Raw genomic sequence first — 20,296 nt, forward strand, 5'->3', positions numbered from 1 at the left:
TTTAAGCTGGGAAATTGTATGGTGAAAAAGCGCTGAACGGCATTCTGAATCAGAAAACCACTTTAAACAGCTCATGGGAAATTTCAAGCTCCTTTACATCGACGCGCCGCAGCTATTCCAGGCTGATGTCAGTGCTGTATTGTTTGACTGCGAGCATTTGATATGTTTGTTGTTGTAGAGGCAGTAAGTGCCCTGCTTTCCACAGCAGGCGGTCTGAGCTTCATTTCGCTCAACAGCAGATATTTAACATCAGAATGACATCTAACTTTCCAGTTGTATCACGCACAGATTTAGGAAATTAGCTAGTCACAATCAGGTGGATTCAAGAATGGGGGTGAAGGTTACAGTTCACTCATTTCCAGCTACTGTCAGCACAATCAACAAAAAACAGCCACTCTGCCCATCTCCATTCGAGATCAGCAATCAGATCGTTGTCTTTAGAATTGGTACATCTTTATTGTTTTTTTCCCCCATCAAGATCTTCCAACTAAAACGCTGGAGTTTAGAAGTCAAAGCAGTAGTTTGGTTAGTTCTATTAGTAGTAGAGGGGGTGGTGCAGTAGCAGTAGTATTGCAGTAGAGGGAGACAAACTGCAGGCACTTGCAGCAGCAGGAAAAAGCCTGATGGGAGGCCAGGAAGCCCTCATGTGCTCTCCGGCCCACTACGTCACCATCAAAGCCCAATTGGTAGGGAGCAGTTTAGGAATTTAGAAGGTCTGATTTCCTGTGGGATGTATAAAAGGAAAATATAGAAAGCGACAGACCACCAGTTTGATGACGTCTAACTCTGTCCCAACTGAATCTCAGGCCCCTCTGTCCTCACCTGAGCCGGCTGTAAACTATGTAGGGAGCACCACGTGCTAAGGGAAGTGTGCATGTGAGCGAGTATTTGTGTGATTATATAAGTCTTATCCCTGAAGCTCGCTGAAGAACGGTCGTGGTTGATGTTTAAGAGTGATGGGCGACACGATCGAATGTCTTTGCTGGAATGTGTGAGCTACGAAATGACGGCTCAGTGAGGGGGAATCAAATTTGAGTCCTTTGGTCTTGAAAGGACAGGGGCCTGTGTGGTGGAAAGCTCTGGGCCTCAAAGGGAGAAATCCAGCACAATACGGCTGATGCGTAGAGGGAAAAACGAAAGCTTGAGTAGGTTTAAGGCTGCTACAGAGGAGAGGAGAGTTCCCTTTTTGTTACTGCTGGTGGTACAGGTCACTGATTCGCTTTGATTTAATGACCTGACCCTCTTTATAAAGAACAAAATCCCTTAAGATTGCACTGACTGGCCACTTTTTTTTGGCTTTTGGGCCTGGAGGCCAAAAAAGTAGCCAAAGAAGCTTAGGAGAGCTCAGTCAGAGTTCATTACTTAACCCAGCACTCTTCTAGTGTGCTTCTGTATCTGGTGATGTGTTTGTTAAGGATACTTACGAGAAACCTCCTAGAACTGAGGAGGACAGAAGAACTTCAGCAGAACTGAAGATGCTTTAGTTATTAAAAACGGGTTGATAAGGTCAGCTTGAAGTCCTCCTGGCTTGCCCTCTCTGGATGGTGAGGATGACCACGGGCTAGTCTGATCCCAGCTGTGCAGGCTCAGCGGAGGTGCTCAAGTAAAGGCAGTTCTGTAGACTCCTCCCGTGCACTGGGCGGGTCTGATGATGTAAGGGGCGTGGTCTCAGAGGGTATGATTGCTCCCATTGGATCCAGTGTTGGGCTGACATCAGAGGGCAAAACAGGGAGGGGAGGCTGCGAAGGCTAGGAAAAAAAATGAATGAAACCTTTATTAATATTTATGTATAAACTACTAGTCAAAACTTTGGGGTTGTTTCTTATGCTCACCGAAGCTGCATTTATTGATCAAAAATACAGTATGACTTGTGGAAAATCAGAGATGATGTGTATTTAGTATATCTTATGTATTAGACCTGGAAAAGAAGCAAACATCCTAACCTGTGTGCGTATGCTCTGTGACGCTGAGCCGTCCCCTTCCATTACAGCAGGTCCATTGAATCCTTTCCTTCCTGACAGACTCCATTTGCTGTACAGGGCCTCATAGGGCAGCCCGCTGCCCTGACCTAGGCTCAGGCCTCTCTGAGACGCTCTGTGACTGGGGTTGTCCTGCAGGCTACTGGGGCAGAAGCGGTCTGCAGGCGGCAGGGCCACCGAACTACTGAAAGACAGCTGGGAGCTGGACAGGTGTTGCCCCAAAAGCCCATGGATGGATGAGGTGCGATGCAAGGAGCTAACCAGGCCAGCATCCATCCTGCCTTCTGATTGGCTGAGCAGGGCAAGTGGGAGGGGCTGGGGATGCAGTGGCCAGGAAGGTCCAACAGGGTTGTCAGTCCCTTGAGAATGTAAGAAAAAAAAAAAGTGAAACTTACAGCCTGCACACATCATTGCTTTATTGATTAGAGGTGGATGATATATTAACAGTACAAAAGAAGCAGAAGTCATACCCATCGAGGGCTGTACAGTAGTAGGATGAGGCTGAGGGATGCTGGACACTGTGTTCTGCGGAGGATGAGCTGCAGGGTTGTTACTGATGGAGGTAGAGCCACCACCGCAGTCTGAATCCTCAATGTTTCCCCCACTGTTGCATCCGGCACCACAACCCTTCTGAAGCCTGTACAGAGTGTATTTAAATAATAAAAAAAAAAAACTCTAAATGACTGAAATGTTCTGTAACATGGCAAAAATGCACACATGTGCTAACCAACCTGTCCCAGCTACTGATGAACCAGGTGTAAATGTTGTGAGGGCTGATGGGGCCTCCCCAGACAGAACGTAGCTGAACATGTGCCCCAGCGTAGGAGGTGGTGAGTGGGGAGACATAAATAGGGTATCCAATGGGCTGGTCGCAGGACGAGTTAATCATGTTCCTCAGGGCTTGTTTGGCATTCTGGATGCTGCCACGTTCAGGGTTCCTGTTCCGCAGGAAGACCAGCTCCTGCTGCTGTCCGGCCCACAGTCCACGCACACATTCTCGGTTCACCTGAAGAAAGAAGCAAAGAGAGAGACTAGTTAGGGCAATGCTACGATAAGATACAACGAACATGCCTATAAACAGGCATCTGCAGCAAAGCACCTTGATGACTCTGAAACTGAGGAAGCGTTTGTTTAGCATGATGATCTTGTACTCGTCGCTTCCGTCATCCATAACGTGGCGAAGAGCAAGCAGAGAAGGCATGTTGGCCAAGATAGCACTGCGCCACACAGGGTCGCCCTCATGAGAGATTAGCATCTTTTCTTCATTAGCAGTGATGGCATCATACAGCACCACTGGGTCCTCATACTCATCAGGAGAGGTGAAGTGATCCTGTGACAAAAAAATAAATAAATTATTAATGAGAATCAAGTTATCCAGAGATCCATTCCATATGTGCATCTTCACCAGACCATGTGATGTTCGCTGTACAACATCAAAAGTTTATTTTAATGCAAACTATGGATATGACTGTGTTGGTCTAGAAACCTAATTAGAAGTATGATGTCAATAGGGATGGATGAATGCCTAAGATGTACCTGGTGTAGTTTGAGGGACATCCGTACACCTGGAGCCACCACCCTGTTCAGCAGATCCATGTCTGCAAAAACCCACTCGTCTCTAGGAGAGGTGATACGAAAGTCGCCCTTGAACAGGGCATGAAGGCCGTAGAGAAAAGGCTCCAAGCTGTACGCATAAAAATAAGAACGGTTAAGAATCAGTGGATTCACATCTATAACAATCCCATAAAAAAAGAATAAAAAACAATAAAGCAAGAAAATCATGTTTAAATAAAATTTTATGACGTACTGCCAATAAAAACAGTTCATAGTGGCATTCACAGTGATTTGTAGCAAGCAAGTATTGGAAGCCAATGAAAGCTATGTGATTTATGGCAATTCATAAGCAGCAGTGATATAAAGTCACCAATCCAGCACTGGAATAGGCTGAGAAAAGATTCATTTCATGCAAACAAGCGGTGATTACGCAGTAACTTGAAACGTGAGTGAAAAGCGCCACTGCCACATACATTTAAGACAAATGTATGTAAATTGGTATATATAAAAAAAACTTTTAACATATGCTGTGAGACGCTCTTCCTGCTGCCAGCTGGTGGCGCTATGTGAAACAACAGCCACAACCATGTGATCATTTAATTCAGAACCTTCAACTTAGGGTATGCAGCAGTAGAAACACTTCTGTAAATTTGTAGCAAGTGTGTAGTATGTCTGTTTAGGTTTCAGACATTTAAACACAACACAAGTAATAGTAAAACTATACACTTAGAGCTTACACACAGATGTCTATGGAAGCAACAATAAAAATTCATTCAAATTTAATTTTCCTATGTATAAGTAATTATAAAGTCCACTTTACTCTTCACCCAGTTCACTGGACTCTTAAATGAATTAACATGCTGTAAATCTGACTGACGGGACTCTCTGAACTGCGGCGCAAACAAACATGGCGGCGTCCATCTCATATAACAGATCACAATCATTCATGAAGGTGTTTAAACGATAAAACACTAATTTGCACATTTGTTATTTTACTTGCAGAGTGTCAGGTGACAAGCATAATGCGTCGTCATGGAAACAGCAAGAGGAAGCGCTCTAAAATAAAGGTCGCCTTTAACAAAGCTAACTCTGTGGAGGCCGCGAGAATATTTTAAACTCACCATTGAAAGGGTTAAAGCCTTACCTGGCTGACATACTGTGGGAGGCTGTGCCCAGAGCTCGACGGCCCAAAATGCACAAACCAAAACACAGTGTGACCAGAGGGGAATCCTTCTCACTCTCAACTGGCTGTAACAGAAGACAAAACAAAAACACACAGAGTTGCATCTCTGATGTAACCAAACCCCAAGTCAGCAACTGTCAACAGCAAATCAAGGCCATCATTAAAATACCGTTTGTCTGCGACTGTTGCAGTATTTTATCCACTCCAGATACACCAGACAGAAAGATGAGGGAGTGATGCCAGAAGCACGGTGGTCATAGTCTTCATCTATGTTCAGGTTGAATGTGGGGTCACTATCCACGTAGGAAGGGCTTAGACAGGGCCGCAAGGCTTCCTGCACTGTGTCGTTGGCCAACCACTCCTCCAGTTTGGGCGAGCGGGTCACATAGTAGATGATACTCTGAGGAGGAGAAACTTGGATGATGGCTCTGCATCACAGACAGTGGAAGTTTTAATTGAGTCACTTGTCTGAGAAGAACTGACCTTGACATAGTATGTGATGAGAATTTTGCGCAGGTCAAATACTTGAAGCATGGAAGCTGCGTTGTTGTCGCTAATGCTGTAGCCTTCAAGCACATATTTGGTGGCAGCCACCTCCCAAGCCAGCCAGCGCTGGCCAAAGGCCGCGTTGAAGGAGAGCATGTGAGGGAGATGACCTGGCTCACAGCAGCAACAGCCTTCATCTTCCTCCACCCCTTCAGTGATGGCCTCCACCTCCCTTTGCTGGCAATAAGTTCCTGAAAAGTCATTCAAGGAAAAAAAAAAAAAAAAAAAAAAAAAAAAAAAAAAGAGAAAATGAATTGAGGAAAACACGTTCAAGCCAACATGAAACTCTAAAATATCTAAAAGAGTTTAAAAATATGAATAATTTGTGCATGAAACAAAGATTATTTTTCTTGTCATACAAACAAAACTGACAAAGTTTCTGAATTTAAAATCAATTTAAAAATTGATGGTCAGTGCAATATAATATGAATAATGCTTTGAGATGTCTATGCTACATGACTTCTTGTAGTCTGGAAGAAGCAACACTACTTGACAAAATCAGAGCCAGTCTATAGATTTTGGCCAGTTAGTGGCCAACAGATTTCACATGAAATCAGTGTATAATAGGCGCAGACTGAGATACACACACACACACACACACACACACACACACACACACACACACACAATTTCATGCTTCCTAGCTACCCAGTACTGTGCAAGTTTGTTGTTTTTAGAACAAATAAAAGGTCAGATAGTGTGTGATCCTCAGTTGTTTATTGGTTTTGACTATTTATAAAGTTGGGAAGCTTAAGACACCCAGTGTTTTAAAAGTCATGTAGTGGATTCTAGTGGACAGAGAAAATAGTGCTGCATTTTGTACCAGTCCCTCTCCTGTTGGCTCACCTCTGAACTCCAAACCTCTGAGCTGAAAAGTGACAAGACCATTGCCGATCTCAATGATGTGTACGAGAGCGTTGAGGTAGTCGGAGGCCAGGATGAAGCAGTCTCCTGTGCTGTAGTTTCCCCAGCGGCCCAGCAGAAGGTCCCCACATAGTGAGTGCTGCAAAGAGCGCGTCAGATGCTCGTAGAAGATAGAGTTCAAGTTGTTATCATCAGCACCTATCCAAGCAAGAGATAAGGGGAGATGAGAGGATAGATTAAAACGGCGGTAGACAGATAAAAAAGCTCTGCGTAACTCAGATAAAATTGAACACATACCAGGATTGCGGTCCAGCTGTGTGGCCAGACGTGTGTTGGAGTGATCCACCCGTTTGGTGCTGAAAGACAAAAATTTTTTTTTTGTTAAGACTGAATTAGCAAAACAAACGTGGCGGCTGACGTCTGCTCAAGATTTCTGAAGATTTCTTACTTGTAGTCTCGTTCCCAGAACTTCACAGGTCGGGTGTATGAAGTAACGAAAACAGCACTGCCCAACACAGGGTTGAGAGGAGTGGAAAAGAGAGCAGAAAACACAGCCTGTACAAAGAGCATGGCCGAGTCTGAAAGCAAAACTGGAGTTAAGGGACAAGTGCATTCCAAATGACTAAATAAATGGCAAGCACATGCTCTGCTCACTCCAAAGTCCTCATTAACGAGGAAATAAGGATTATCACTTTGATTTGGAATATATACACGCACACATACACACTTATGTATTTGGTCCAAGAACTAGTTATAGGCCATGCAACTGAATCAAGAGTGAAAACAACCTAAAGAAGCTGAGGTAGGACATAAAATCTATTGAACAGCTGTACCGTTGGACACAAATGAACAAGAATAGGTAAAAGTTGTAAGATCAGCACTCGGGGTCTGTGAGTAATGCCGGAAAAAGGATACGGGGAACGGCGAATGGCTGAGCGAAGGCATGGAAAGCAGAACCCCATGTGATCTGCCAAGGTGCAATGTAGGTCAGCACAAAACGCAGCTTATACAGCAGATCCCACAGCTGCTCACACACAGGAGAGATGACAGCAACATCAGTCTTCATCTTTTGCTTTACAAACCCACACTACAGTGAGAGTGTAAGTTACATAGCACATTGAAACTATTAAAAATGTCACATAAATAGCATATATGCATTATATAACTACATACATTTCCTAGAGAGACTATTTTGTGTTTTGGAACAATTTCACAATTTTTTTTTTTTTTTTTAAAGACAGCAAAAATGTGTGTTACAAAGGATTTCCATTTTGTAAAAAAACACTGAGAAAGATATGATGGTCTCCAGAACAGAACAACTGTTTTTAACATTTATAAGAGATGCTTTAATCATTAGAATGATTTCTGCAGGATCTTGTGAGACTGTAATACTGCTGAAAATTCTGCTTTTCTGTGACAGAAATAAATTATATTTTAAAATAAAAATAATATTTGAATAATATTTTACTGTATTTGTGATGAAATGAACATGGTAGACTTAAAACATTTGACCAATCACAAACCTTTGAATGGTAGTGCACATACACAAGTAAACTAGGTTATGATAACAGTATGACTTTAGGGACAGATATAAAATGTTACACATTGAATTTGGGTCTTTTAAAGGCATTTAAGAGAAATATGGATGTATGCTCAGACCTTGCTGAAGAGGATGGACATGCAGTAGTAGTCGAGGAGGAAGGTCTGTGAAAAGCGTGGGTAGTCGAATTGGAAGAAGAGGGCAGTGAAGCACAAAGTGACATACTGCTGAGACGGGACACAGAAGGACGAACGAAGCAGCTTCATTCCAGCCACTGAGATAAACAGAGCACGGCCACTAAAGAAAACAAATAAAAGATGTCATCACTGTCCATGTCTAAAATCTACAGTCTGACACCACCGAAAACCTCAAATTTAAAAGGGTAACATCAGCTACTGCTTTATTGTACACTAGGATGTTCTTGTTCTTACTAGGCTCCAGGTTTGTCAGGGTTTTGGCTGACAGTGTGAGCTTCAGTGGTGAGGGAGTTGAGCACTACAGCCGGATAGATGAAATATTTCTCCACACACTGCAGCCAAGCATACAGCTTCTCAAACCACATGAGCTGAGCAGCATCTGAGGCAGACAGGGATCAGTCCATCACACTTGTTCACACATTCAGACATAAGTTTGTGCATGTAGTTTTGACTACTCACCTCGGACCTCAAACTGGCTGTATTCTCTGGAGCGCAGCACAGGATGGGCCAAGCAGAACCAGGGCAGCTGTTTGCGGAGCTGAGGCAGGAGGTAGTGTGTAAAGAAACCCACAACCCCAGCCAAGATGTAGAGGACGAAACTAAGAGCAGGCTGAAAAGCAGTGCAGAAAACCCACTATAAAATCAAGTCAGTGATTTACAAAAAAATAAAAACTTTAAACGAACAGATTTACTACAATGAACTAGACTTTACAAGACTATAAATGATGTTCAGCCTTTGGATAAGACTAGTTCTCATAATGACACTATTAACATAATCAAAATCACATTCTAGATGGCCTACTGACCTGCAGAGCAATAAAGACGGTGCTGGCACTAATGGCGAAGGTGATAATGGCCATAAGAGGGCACATGACCAAATCTGAGTGAAGAGTCTCTTTCTGCAGAGTCAGAGAGAAGGGAGACATTTAAAAGCCATTGAAACTCGTATTTAGCAAAAGATAAATCCAAGTGGAGAGTGCTTTTACCACAGAGTTGCGCAGTTTCTCTGGAAGAGGGTCTTTGATCTCTAATGGGGGCTCTTCTGGGGTACGGCTCTCCAGCTCCGGGAAGAATTTAGAGCGGACCAGAGACCTGCTCAGAGAACAGTGTAAAAAAAACAAAACAAAAACCCAACAACCAGAACAACAGAAGTTTAGACGTTGATCACAGAGCTGTTGGTGCAGTAACATGACTGTTAAGTCATGATTGTGTAGTGACACTGACCAGAGGATGGTTGAGTCACTGCTCTGCCTGCTCAGATGATAGGACAGGGCCAGGAGGAGGCCACAGAACACAGAAAAGAGCACCGGAACATGTGCCTCTCCCCATGGAGCCTACACAAACAAATAAAATGAGTCAAGGAAGCACCAATTAACGTAGCTCTACTGTGAAAGAGACATATTCCCACTTACATTAATGGCACCAAGGCAAAATCCATAAACCAGAGCTGCCACCAATACACTGCGTAAGAGACTGTAGATTGAAGACAGGGGGCTTGTGGTCGCTGAAACACAAATGACAAGACATCACACTTGTGGTGCAGGAATGTATAATATGCCAGCTCCCATGACCTTGGAGTTGCAAGCAACATGCTGCATCAGTTGAGCGGAACCATCATAGTTATTGTAGTAAAACTTTAGAGCAATTCATTTCTGTAGCATTAGTGAAATATAATGCATGTCTCACCAGTTCCACCAAAAATGTGCATGTCCACCTGTTCCAACAAACACATGAGGAACGTGTTGACCTGAGGTAGAAGCCCAAACAGGAAGATGATGGGAAAACAGAGGGTGAACACTGGAAAGGAAAACATTTGAATTAGGCTATTACATATTGTGCAACTCAATTAAGAAAGGTTTAACAGCGAGTAAGCAAACCTAGGAGCATGTCTCTAGCGTAGAGCAGAAAGTGTGCAGAGAAGAAGGTCACCCCGTAGAGGGTGAAAGGCCTCATACTGTCCGAATGGCCAACCAGGTCAAATACCCAGATGAGCACACAACACAAACAGAAATACACTGGTCGGCTGTACACTATGATCCAGTTGTGGCCCTGTAATAAAGACCACATATTAATTAGTTTCAATTCAGCTAGGAGTGTTCAAGAAAAGACAGAAAAGCAATCAAATACTCACATGCATTGGAGATGCTGCATCGGGCTGCACACTCTGAAACAGACCAGGGAGAATTTTTTATTTTTTTTTTTTAAAACAAACGACACCACTACTGGGACATGTGAATACCGTACGATTACCATTCCAACACCTGAAAACACAGATAACAAAATGCTCAGACTGACCTTTAGCAAGGAGTACTGACAGCTGGCAATGACTAGGCAGAACTGGAATACCCAGATATCCCTAAAGAAGCCCTGGAGAAGCAACAGGAATCCAAGGAACGCTACTAAGCTGGCCAATACCACGGCAAACACATTCTCCCCCACACGTCGGTTCCTGTCCAGTAAGGCTAGCAAAGCAAGCCTGTCGTAACGAACTCTTAACCATTTCCCTGGCAGTACCCAAAAACGGTAATACTGTTTTGGCTTGGCTTTTTCTTCAATCATCAGTGTGTTCTCCTGGGATTCATGAGGGGACTCATGATCTAGGTCAAACTACAAAGAGAAAAAACTTCAATGCAGTCGAAAGGATTGAAACGGAATGTGTATTGATTCTAAAGAGTTAAGCCTCACCTCTGGCATATCAAGAGGCACCCTGCGGACCTGCATGCCCTGGAGGACCACTGGTCTGGGTTGCAGCATGGACAGCACTGGTGCCACCTCCTGGACATCAGTGGAGGTAAAGCTAGAGGACTGCGACTGTCGCTCTCGCTCCCTAAGCCAAGAAAAGGGCATCAAACATTGGGAGACTGCTGAATATCAGTCAAATAGTACAAGTTTTGAAGACTTACTGGACTGGGTCCTCATATCCTCCACCAGCAGGCCCAAACGTATAAGACCTCTTCACTCCTGAAATTTTTTTTTCCAGATTTTAATTGAAGAAACAAGCACAAATAAGCCAGAATTAAATCTATGTCAGTGAAACAAACTGTTCTTTACCGCTCTCATCATAAAAGTAGTGCACAGCTCCCTCTGAAGTGTCATCGAAGGTGGATGCCTCGTGAACACCACTGCGGGGCAGCAGCAGCAAGGATGAGGCAGCGAAGTGCAGAGCAGAGGGGAGCGTTCGGGTGCGAGAGTGAGAGGAAGTGCGGACTCTCTGAAGGTCTTGAAGACTCGGTGGTGAGCCCATGGCAGAAGGGGGCGGGGTGGGGTTACTACCAGCATTGTGACGCCTGCGAATGGCCTGTGTCCTTTTTACACTGCTCACAGAGTCACGTTTATTTCCTTCCTCTGGGGCTGCATGAGCAAACAGCAACAGGCAACAGTTTCAATAAATAAATAAAGAAAAAAATTAAGAAAAAAAACCATTAAATATTCACTACTGCAGATAAAAATAACAGCAAAAATCATGAAACTATCCCAAGCTATAAATACTGAGTATTAAGAATGAATCCCTTTGCTCTTCACCTCCTCCTACTGCTCCCTCTTCCAGCAGCTCTCCTGCCCTCCAGCCCGTCTGGTTTCCAGCCCAGGAACCTCCAAGAGATTCTAACCTATGGTGTGCCCTGGAGAAGCCCTCTGAGTGCACTGTTCGAGCCTCCAGATCTGATTTAGAGATGGTGAGTGGACGTGGGGCAGGAGTGGAAGAAAGGGGTAAAGGTAGCATAGTAGACGCAAGGGTCCCAGTGTTGTTGGAGCTTCCACCGGCCCCATCCATGCTGAGCACTCTGGCATGAGTCTTGGCACTGGCTGTGCTGGCTGAGCGCTGAGCACTACGAGAATGGGAGGGTCCTACTGTGTCAGGCTCCTCCCCCTCTCCAGGGCTGGGTAGTTGAGGAGGGATAGGTTGGGAAGCGATGCCAGTATTTGCCAGATCTGGTGAGTAACAAGAGGTAGAGGAGCTAGAATCGTCATCTTCATCATCATCTTCGTCGTCAGAGCTGAAGCGACGTTGGGATCCAAGACTAGAGCCAGCACTCATGTCGCTGCCATCGTCTTCATCGCTGGAGTCCTCGAACAAGCTTTCGCTGTAGGCTTTGGCACCCAGCCGACTGCGTACAGGGATGTAGTCTCGGTGTTGGCCACGGTTGTGGTGCCGGCGGTAGGAGCCACAGTCGAAACTGCTACTGCCAGCAGCGCCCCGTTTGCGAGGAGCTTTCCTGCGACCAGGTCGGTGACCCACACTGCCGACGGCACGCAGCAGTTTCAGATCTTTAGGTCGCACTACCTGCTGCTGTGCTTGCAGTGATGGCGGCTCTGCTAGGAGGTAGGACGGGGCAGAGACAGGCAGAGCGGGCTCTGAGCAAACCAAGCCCAGTGCCAACCCTGAAGGTACAGAGCTGGCCTGGCGTGGAGGAGGAAGAGGGGGTATGGGGATGCCGCCATCAAGATCGCAGGTCTCAGAAGGCCCACTGCTAGATGGCGATGAGTCCCGCAAAGAGGGCTGTGCAATGTCCGTATGCAAAGGGGGAAGGTCCTCTCCCTCCACCAGAGTTCTGTCCAGGCCCTGCCCAGAGGAGAGCTCTTTGGAGGGTGATCGTAGCAGCACACTGTCTGAAAGATCATCCGTGTCACTACCACCTTGAAGCACATCTCCAGGCTGCTGATAGGAGCCTTTACCCTGAGGCAAAGCTGCGGAAGGAGCATTAGACATGGGTTTGTGTGTCTGACCTAGTGAAGGGCTCTCAAGCTGGGTTGAGTCTGTTTTCTCACTGCGATAGCTACTGACTGTACTAAGAGTCTCTCTGTCTGTGGCTGCTCCACCTCCACTGAAGCAGCTGTCAGTGGATCCTGCAGCCAGGGCTACCCCAGTGCGGCTGCCTGGGTGCTCAGCACCAGGTGCAAATGTGACAGGGTCAAGGCCCAAGCCCAGCAAGTTCTCGCTTAGCTCCTCGCTTAAGCTACTCTTGATGAGAGGGCTGAGAGGAGCATCTCCCAGACTCTCAGATTCAGCTGAAGGTCCGAGGGGGGAGTAGCCTCCTAGACCATCCCCATCGGGGCTCTGCTGAGATAACTGCTCCGCAACCCCATTATCCACCTGGTCCTTCTCATCTCCATCTTCTTGGCTGGATGGGGAAGGCGGGATAGAAGGACAATTTGTTGGGTGCAGGCTACTAAACCCTCCTGACAATACATCACCCACACCAATAAGCCCTCTGTAATCCCCAGCCAAGCAGGTTGGTGCCACACCTGGAACAAAAAAAAAAAATCAGCAGTTACTACCCAGTAGAGAGATCTAGAGGGTTCATGCAACAACAAACAAATTACAGCATTTCCCTAATACATGTGTTTTAAGATACTAGTTCATTCAGTTAACCTAATTTATAAAAATGTATAAATTACGCAATAAACATGCAAAATACATTTTATACTTAATGATTTTAAGCCAGAAGTTTTAATTAATGTTAGTTTGCTTGATTTTACCAGACAATATTTAATGAAATAAGCATTTCAAAAGAAAGACAACTTTGTGTTCTGATTTGAAAACGAAAAACCTTTTCCATACTGTGTGAAATGGATAATTTATGCAGCGTTAATGATCCATTTCACAGCTATGTAATCCATAACTTTTGACTTTATCGCCATCTCTGTGTGAAATCTGCAATTGCAGTTATTCGCAGAATTATCATCTTTATGTGGGTTGTGCATTGGCATGGCTCCTCAGTGTGGATATATCTAATGTTTTGAGGAGCGTGTATGGCTGTCAGTCAACGTATCGGTGTGGACATTTACTGCATTTAAGAATCACATATTCTAATCTTGGAAGTATGATTAAAAAAAAAAAATTTCACTGGAAACTGTCATCTGAACAAGCAACATGCTTGGAAATTTGGTTCTGACCAACTGAGAACAAAAAGGATCGGAATACATTACACTACCAACGGTGATTAAATCTAATGATCGCTTAGCTCATATTACATCAAACCAGGAAATGTATTATTATTGTTATACTTTGTTCTCAATGTTATTAACAACATTAGCACTGTGAGACTGTGTATTTAGTGTCTATTAGTATTACATGTAGACTACAGGGGAATCTCAAGCTGTCACTTATGACCGTCATATGAATCTTTCTGGATTGCGATCTGTCATCAAAATGCTAAGTTTAATTATTCCAGCTGCTGTGAGAAAATGTTATTAATCCACCACCTGCAGCATCCTCGCGGGATATAGCCTACTACCTGGGACTCCTTTATGTTAAAGGACGTAATGACTCAAATGTATGGTACCATAGTTGGATTTACATTTACATACTTAAATCACGCAAAATAAAACATTATAACATGCATTAACAAAATAGCCAAAGTTATTGTTTATTTCATACAAACTTTAATTTTGGAATTATATTTTTAAAAACAAAAGTTGTAAATCTAAGGAACAGTCCTATGCTGCCCTAATTTAGAACATCTTTAATAGGGACTATTCTTACTAGTGTTGTCCTGAGAGTTGTGTCGGAGGACGTCTCTATGTGCAGAAGTCACAATCATATTATTACTGCCCTGCTCCTGCATGAGCTCTTTAATATCTGGAATTTTAAGAAGTGACAAAAATCAGATAAGAATTGAAATATAAGTTCATGTTAACTGAAACTATCTGGTTTAGTGTATTTAAAAAGGCAATAGTAACAACAACAGCAACACAATGTACCCTTTGAGCCTCCAGGGTCTTCAAGCTGTGGTAAAAATTCCTGGGCAAAAGAAAAGTAAAAGAGTCAAGTAAAATTCCTACATGTGCAAGAGAATAATACATGTGATGTTGGGCATTAACAATATCCTTACCGACACCTGGTTCAATCCAAATAGTGAGTGCTGGGAACTGCAGCGTACAGGAGGGGTGGAGTTCACCTTTCGGAACACCGTCATTTCCACACCGACACCACTGTCCCTGTAGGCGCAGGCATACTGACATGAGCTAAAACTGTCTACAGTGGTGAGACTGCTCAACACCACCAACAGCTGTTCACCAACAACAAATCCCTAAAGAATGTCTGACTCAGTAGTACGATGCTTGCAATGCTCTACATACTGATGTTGCCCACTTGAGAGACAGAAAAGTGTCACATTTACGTAAGCTACCTGCGCTGGCTTCCGTCGTGAGCGCCAGAGCCTTCCTCTCCTTCTTCCACTCTATTGGGGTCTGTGGTGAACGAGGCCTGCCTCTTCTCCACAATCTCGCCCAGGTCAAACATGGCATGTAGTCGGAAGTTCACTGCTTTTATGGCCGTAAAGAAGGCCGCTATCACAGCACAGTACACACCAGCCACAACTAAACTGGCAGGAAGGGCCTAAAAAGAATGAATGTGGAAAAATCCAATCAATGTGGTTGCATAAATGTACAATTTTCATTTCAGACATTGCTTCTTATGTGACTTGTGTAATAAATCTGATTTCATAATGTTCTTGCATAAGTCCAAACAGTATTTAATAAACTACTATAGTTATTCATTTATTTGTCTACGTCTGTAGCATATAATTATGTGACCATTCTCAAGGCAAGAATAAAATCTGTAAAAAAAAATAAATAAAAATAACCCAATACACATTTAAAAGCACAAAAGACAGAAAAGATGCATTTGTCTTCTTGTTGACAATATACGTAACATCATTAAATTTGAACAGAACCTTTGACATTAAAAGCTGTAAAGTTCAATAAAATGTTTAACAATGTTTAGCAGAAAGATGGAGGTTAACATAACAGTGAAAGCACAAGTTTTATGAGCAATGTCGTAACATTTAATTTTTATCCCACATGCTTTGCTGTATTATCATCAACTGGTTGCCCCACTCAGAAAACAAAGGACGTAAAGGAATGTGTTTCTTCTATTTAAGCATTCTCTCTTGTATATCTGATCAATAAAATTGATTGTGCTTGTAAAGAGCTTGTACTTACTTGCTGTAAAACTTTAAAACAGCCTATTGCCTTGAAAAAGAATTGAACATTAAAATATTGTTTTGCCTTAAGATCATGGAAAATACAGGGGTTGGACAATGAAACTGAAAGCTTTGTTTAGACCACAATAATTCATAACTATGGTGTAGGGCCTCCTTTTCGGCCAATACAGCATCGATTGTCTTGGAAATGACAGTCCTGCACAGTGGCCAGAGGGATTTTGAGCCATTCTTCTCGCAGAATAGTGGGCAGGTCACTTCGTGATGCTGGTGGAGGAAATCTCACACTCACACCCCAAACTGGCTCAATAATATTTAGATCTGGTCACTGTGCAGGCAATGGGAGATTTTCAACTTCACTTTCATGTCCATCAAACCACTCTGTCACCAGTCTTGCTGTGTGTATTGGTGCATTAGTGTATTAGGATACAATGTTTAAACCATTGGGTGCACATGGTCCTCCAGCACAAGTATTAGGCCTAGGAAACTAATTTTGGTGGAAACAGGAGAGCTGAGGAGCACATTTAATTCTGCAGTGAGTTGGGCAGCTGTGGTTTTACGTTTTTTGGATACAATCCGGGTTAGCACCTGGACATCCCTTTCAGACAGCTTCCTCTTGCTTCCACAGTTACTCCTGTTGGATGTGGTTCGTTCTTCTTGGTGGTATGCTGACATTACCCTGGATACTGTGGCTCTTGATACACCACAAAGACTTGCTGTCTGGGTCACAGATGCACGTGCACCAACAATTTGTCCTCTTTTCTCTTTTGAACTCTCTCGTGTCACCCATAATGTTGTGTGCATTGCAATATTTTAAGCAAAACTGTGCTATTACTGTTCTGGTCAAATTAAGCCATGAAATATCCAACACTAAATTGGCCATTGTTTCAGCTTTGTTGTACAACCCCTGTGTATGTAACATGTAAAAAATATATATGTGTGTGTGTGATATGTATAAATATGACACACACACATACACACTACTGAATAAAGTTTGGGGTCAGTAAAAAGCTATTAAAAGTCTCTAATACTCACCAAGGTTGTATTTATTTATTTGAAAAAAACCCTGTAAAAATCTGTAATACTGTAAATATCACTACAACTAATAACATTTATTTCTGTGATGTCAATGCTGAATGTTCAGTAGTCATTGCATTTAATATCAGTGTTGACTGTTTGTCTGATTGATTTTGTAGAAAACATGGCACACGTTTTTTGGGTTTCTTTGATGAATACTAAGGAATAAACCAGCTTTCAATCAAAATGATTTTGTAACATTCTAAATGTCTTTGATGTCCTTGGTAAATAGAAGCTTTAATTGATTAAAAAAATAAATAAATACATTTTTGTATAGTACTGTATATTTAGTGCTGTCAAAGGATGATTAATTGCATTCAAATACATTTAAAATTGTTTACTTAGTATGTGTACTGATTTTTTTTATGGGTGTGTGTGTGTATATATATATATATATATATATATATATATATATATATATATATATATATATATATATATATATATACACATACACACATACACACATACACATTTATTAAAAATCTTATGTTAATATTTATTTTAATATACACATGTATATGCAAACAATTTCAAAATATAGGCTGTGTATTTATATATACATTAATATACACAGTACATACACAGATATTAAGTGAATAAACTTCTTGATACAGTTAATGATTTAAAAACAGTAATATTTATATAAATCTTTTAAAAAGTTTGATATTGCCTTTGTTCTGCTACACTGTAACTAAACATCTGTCAATGTGTGCAGCTGACCGTCATACATCTTGAAGATGTAAAATTACACCGGCTTTTGAATTCCATTAATATTGCACATGTTTTTTCACGAAGCATGAGCTCGAGGTTCTCTTTACCTCAGGAATGACTGCAAAGAACTCACCATGTACAGAAGAAATGGGAAGGCCAAGAGGAATATCCAGAGGTAGAGATGAAAGCAGTTCGAGAAGGTACTCTGATGAGGGTCCACGTACCACCCTCCGGTCAGAGAGGCCCACACTCCCTGCCGCAATATCTGAAGAGCCTGAGAGCCCATCTTATCACTTCTGGATGAGATCTTGAAGTTCCCTTGACAAAGTTTTTAGTGCAGCACTTCCATTGGGAACCTCGGGATGGACTTTCTCAGAGCGGTAATGAAAGAATTAGCAGAAAGCGAGACGTTCCAGAACAACTTCAGACCTGTGTCCTTTTAGTATCAACTGTTTGTTTGCATGCTCCTCCAGCAGACCCCTGTTTGTAGTGCAGTTAATCAAGAGTTTTTGGCACAACTGTGACCCAAGGGCTACATGAAAACATTCATCCTGAGGAATCATCAAAACTGCTTGGTTTGGTTTCTTTACGACTTTCCAGCACTTTAAACAAACACAATTCCATAAATAAATCAGCTGTTCTGATGACATACTTAAGATCAACAGGCTATTTTGAATATGGTCATTTTAACCTATCTGCAGCCTGTTACTAAGGCATGAGACACTTGTCTGATTTAAAGTAGCCTAATATGGGACTTCTAGAAAATGCAAATAAGGAATCAAGTTTTGTTTAGGGGGGTTATAATATATTTAACTTAATTTAGAGATGATAACGGATATGTTTACGATTATTAAACTTCTGCAATCTTCATACTAGTATAGGCAAAGCAGAGAAAAGACAGGCAGTAAGTTGTAACGTCTTCATTGGCTTTCTATGCTTTTGAAACTACTGTAAATATGGTATACAGCTTCAGAGTCCTGAGAATTAAATTTCTAGATTTTCTGAACAAATCTGTAAACCTTTCCCGTTCCCCACCGAGAGATATGTATATATTACACCCTTTAGAGTTTTATATCTTAACTGACTGCTGATTTATTTTAACCTTCAGCCATCTCCAGGCCTAAAAAGTCATAATATTCTCTCAACTTTTCTAGTATGGCAGTAGCTGATCTCTACAGCTGGAGGAAGAAAAACTCTAAGCATCCTCTGCAAGCAGTAAATCGTTTAAATAAAGCAACGGTGACAAGTGTCTCAGTGGATTTGGCTTTAAACCATACAACTTCGGCTAATGTTAGCATAGGTATGTTAGCTTGCCTGAAGCAGCTTTGACATTATAGAGTCTAAAAAAATGACAGTTAGAGGGATAAATGTCCAGCAAATGGTTCAATAGCACTTCAATGAAAAAGTAACTAGGATGCGAATATTTCTGGAACTGTAAACAAACCGTGCGTTTAAACAGCAATAGCGCTAACGCTGACAGCTGAACGACTAAATTTTAGCCTGAATCAACCTGTTAGACGTAAAACCAATTAGAAGGGACGAAAATATTACAGTTGTTCTATTTTATCAGTTTCTTGGCTTAATTATAATGATATCTTTTCTCTCAGAGTTCAATATCACCTGACACTCACTAGCCAAACCGCTAACATGCTACAAGCAGTAGTGAGACACCTCTGACTTTGGCAAAAGTGTTGCGTAGCGCAATTATCCGATGTTGGTGCGCTCTTCAACTCCGTCCACACTCCATGGTTTATCTCGACAGGGTCTGCGTTAATTCCTCCAGAAACGAGAGCAGGAAAACCGCAGGACAGCGAAACTGAACGCGAGTTAGCATAGGCTAACGGCAGCACTGGGTGCTTCCTCCTTATGACGAAAATTAAATACAAAAGCAAACACGGAACGCAAAATATGTCTACGTGGTCACCACAGCAGCCATCTCCTCGTCAAGTCCAGGGCCGCTGTGTAAAAACTCCAGCGATAAAAGCCCAGAATGTGAGCTCGCTAAGTTCCAGTGTCGAATCGCTTCATTCACACAGGTAGCAAACACCCACCTACAGGAAGAGAACTGAGGCCGCCACGCGATTGGCTGCTGCCGTTACCACCCACGTACAGGAACGGAACGGATGCTTCAATACGATTGGCTGCAGCATATGTCAGTCATTCAGTGCACAATAACTGATTTGATTCGTCAATCTACAAGACAGTCCAGAGCGTCTCCACTTTGAACTTTATTGTTTATATCAGGTTGCCAGTCTTTCAGTCTCACATTCATTCATGCACTCATTTTAAATTAAATGTTTTTTTAATGTTGATCATTTATGTTGTTATACACACACACACACACACACACACACACACACACACACACACACACACACACACATATATATATATATATATATATATATATATATATATATATATATATATATATATATATATATATATGTATATGTATGTATATGTATGTATGTATATATATATATGTGTATATGTATATATACACATGTACACATATACACATATACACATATATATATATATATATATATATATATATATATATATATATATATATATATATATATATATATATATATATATATATATATATATACTTGACTATTATAAACCAAAATTAAGAGTACTGATATATAGCAGTTCATTTTACGATTCCATTCAAAAAAGTTATTTTTAAC

At 42.1% G+C, this 20,296-nt stretch overlaps 1 protein-coding gene across 2 annotated transcripts; it reads right to left on the bottom strand.

Moving 5' to 3' along the window:
* Window positions 1-431: 431 nt before the first annotated feature.
* Window positions 432-19,638, bottom strand: LOC122326415 (pecanex-like protein 3). 2 transcript variants are annotated; one of them, XM_043221278.1, is made up of 33 exons: window positions 17,731-19,638; window positions 14,994-15,202; window positions 14,697-14,802; window positions 14,566-14,605; window positions 14,348-14,443; window positions 11,386-13,107; window positions 10,915-11,214; window positions 10,767-10,824; window positions 10,549-10,690; window positions 10,159-10,470; window positions 9,995-10,027; window positions 9,741-9,912; window positions 9,550-9,660; window positions 9,276-9,367; window positions 9,088-9,197; window positions 8,850-8,955; window positions 8,670-8,762; window positions 8,323-8,473; window positions 8,098-8,242; window positions 7,786-7,963; window positions 7,042-7,150; window positions 6,575-6,704; window positions 6,424-6,482; window positions 6,109-6,324; window positions 5,200-5,453; window positions 4,886-5,116; window positions 4,678-4,781; window positions 3,516-3,663; window positions 3,079-3,309; window positions 2,711-2,985; window positions 2,450-2,616; window positions 1,944-2,338; window positions 432-1,748 (listed from the first exon to the last, which is right to left on the bottom strand). In XM_043221278.1, exons 1-33 carry the CDS (start codon window positions 17,881-17,883, stop codon window positions 1,587-1,589), a joined length of 6,810 nt encoding a protein of 2,269 aa, XP_043077213.1. In that variant the 5' UTR covers window positions 17,884-19,638; the 3' UTR covers window positions 432-1,586. The 2 variants fall into 2 exon arrangements, with proteins under 2 accessions (XP_043077213.1, XP_043077214.1); XM_043221279.1 differs by lacking the exon at window positions 14,348-14,443.
* Between the last annotated feature and the right edge of the window lie 658 nt (window positions 19,639-20,296).

Source organism: Puntigrus tetrazona, chromosome 21 (genome assembly GCF_018831695.1).
Source record: "Puntigrus tetrazona isolate hp1 chromosome 21, ASM1883169v1, whole genome shotgun sequence".
In the NCBI taxonomy this organism is placed as follows: domain Eukaryota; kingdom Metazoa; phylum Chordata; class Actinopteri; order Cypriniformes; family Cyprinidae; genus Puntigrus; species Puntigrus tetrazona.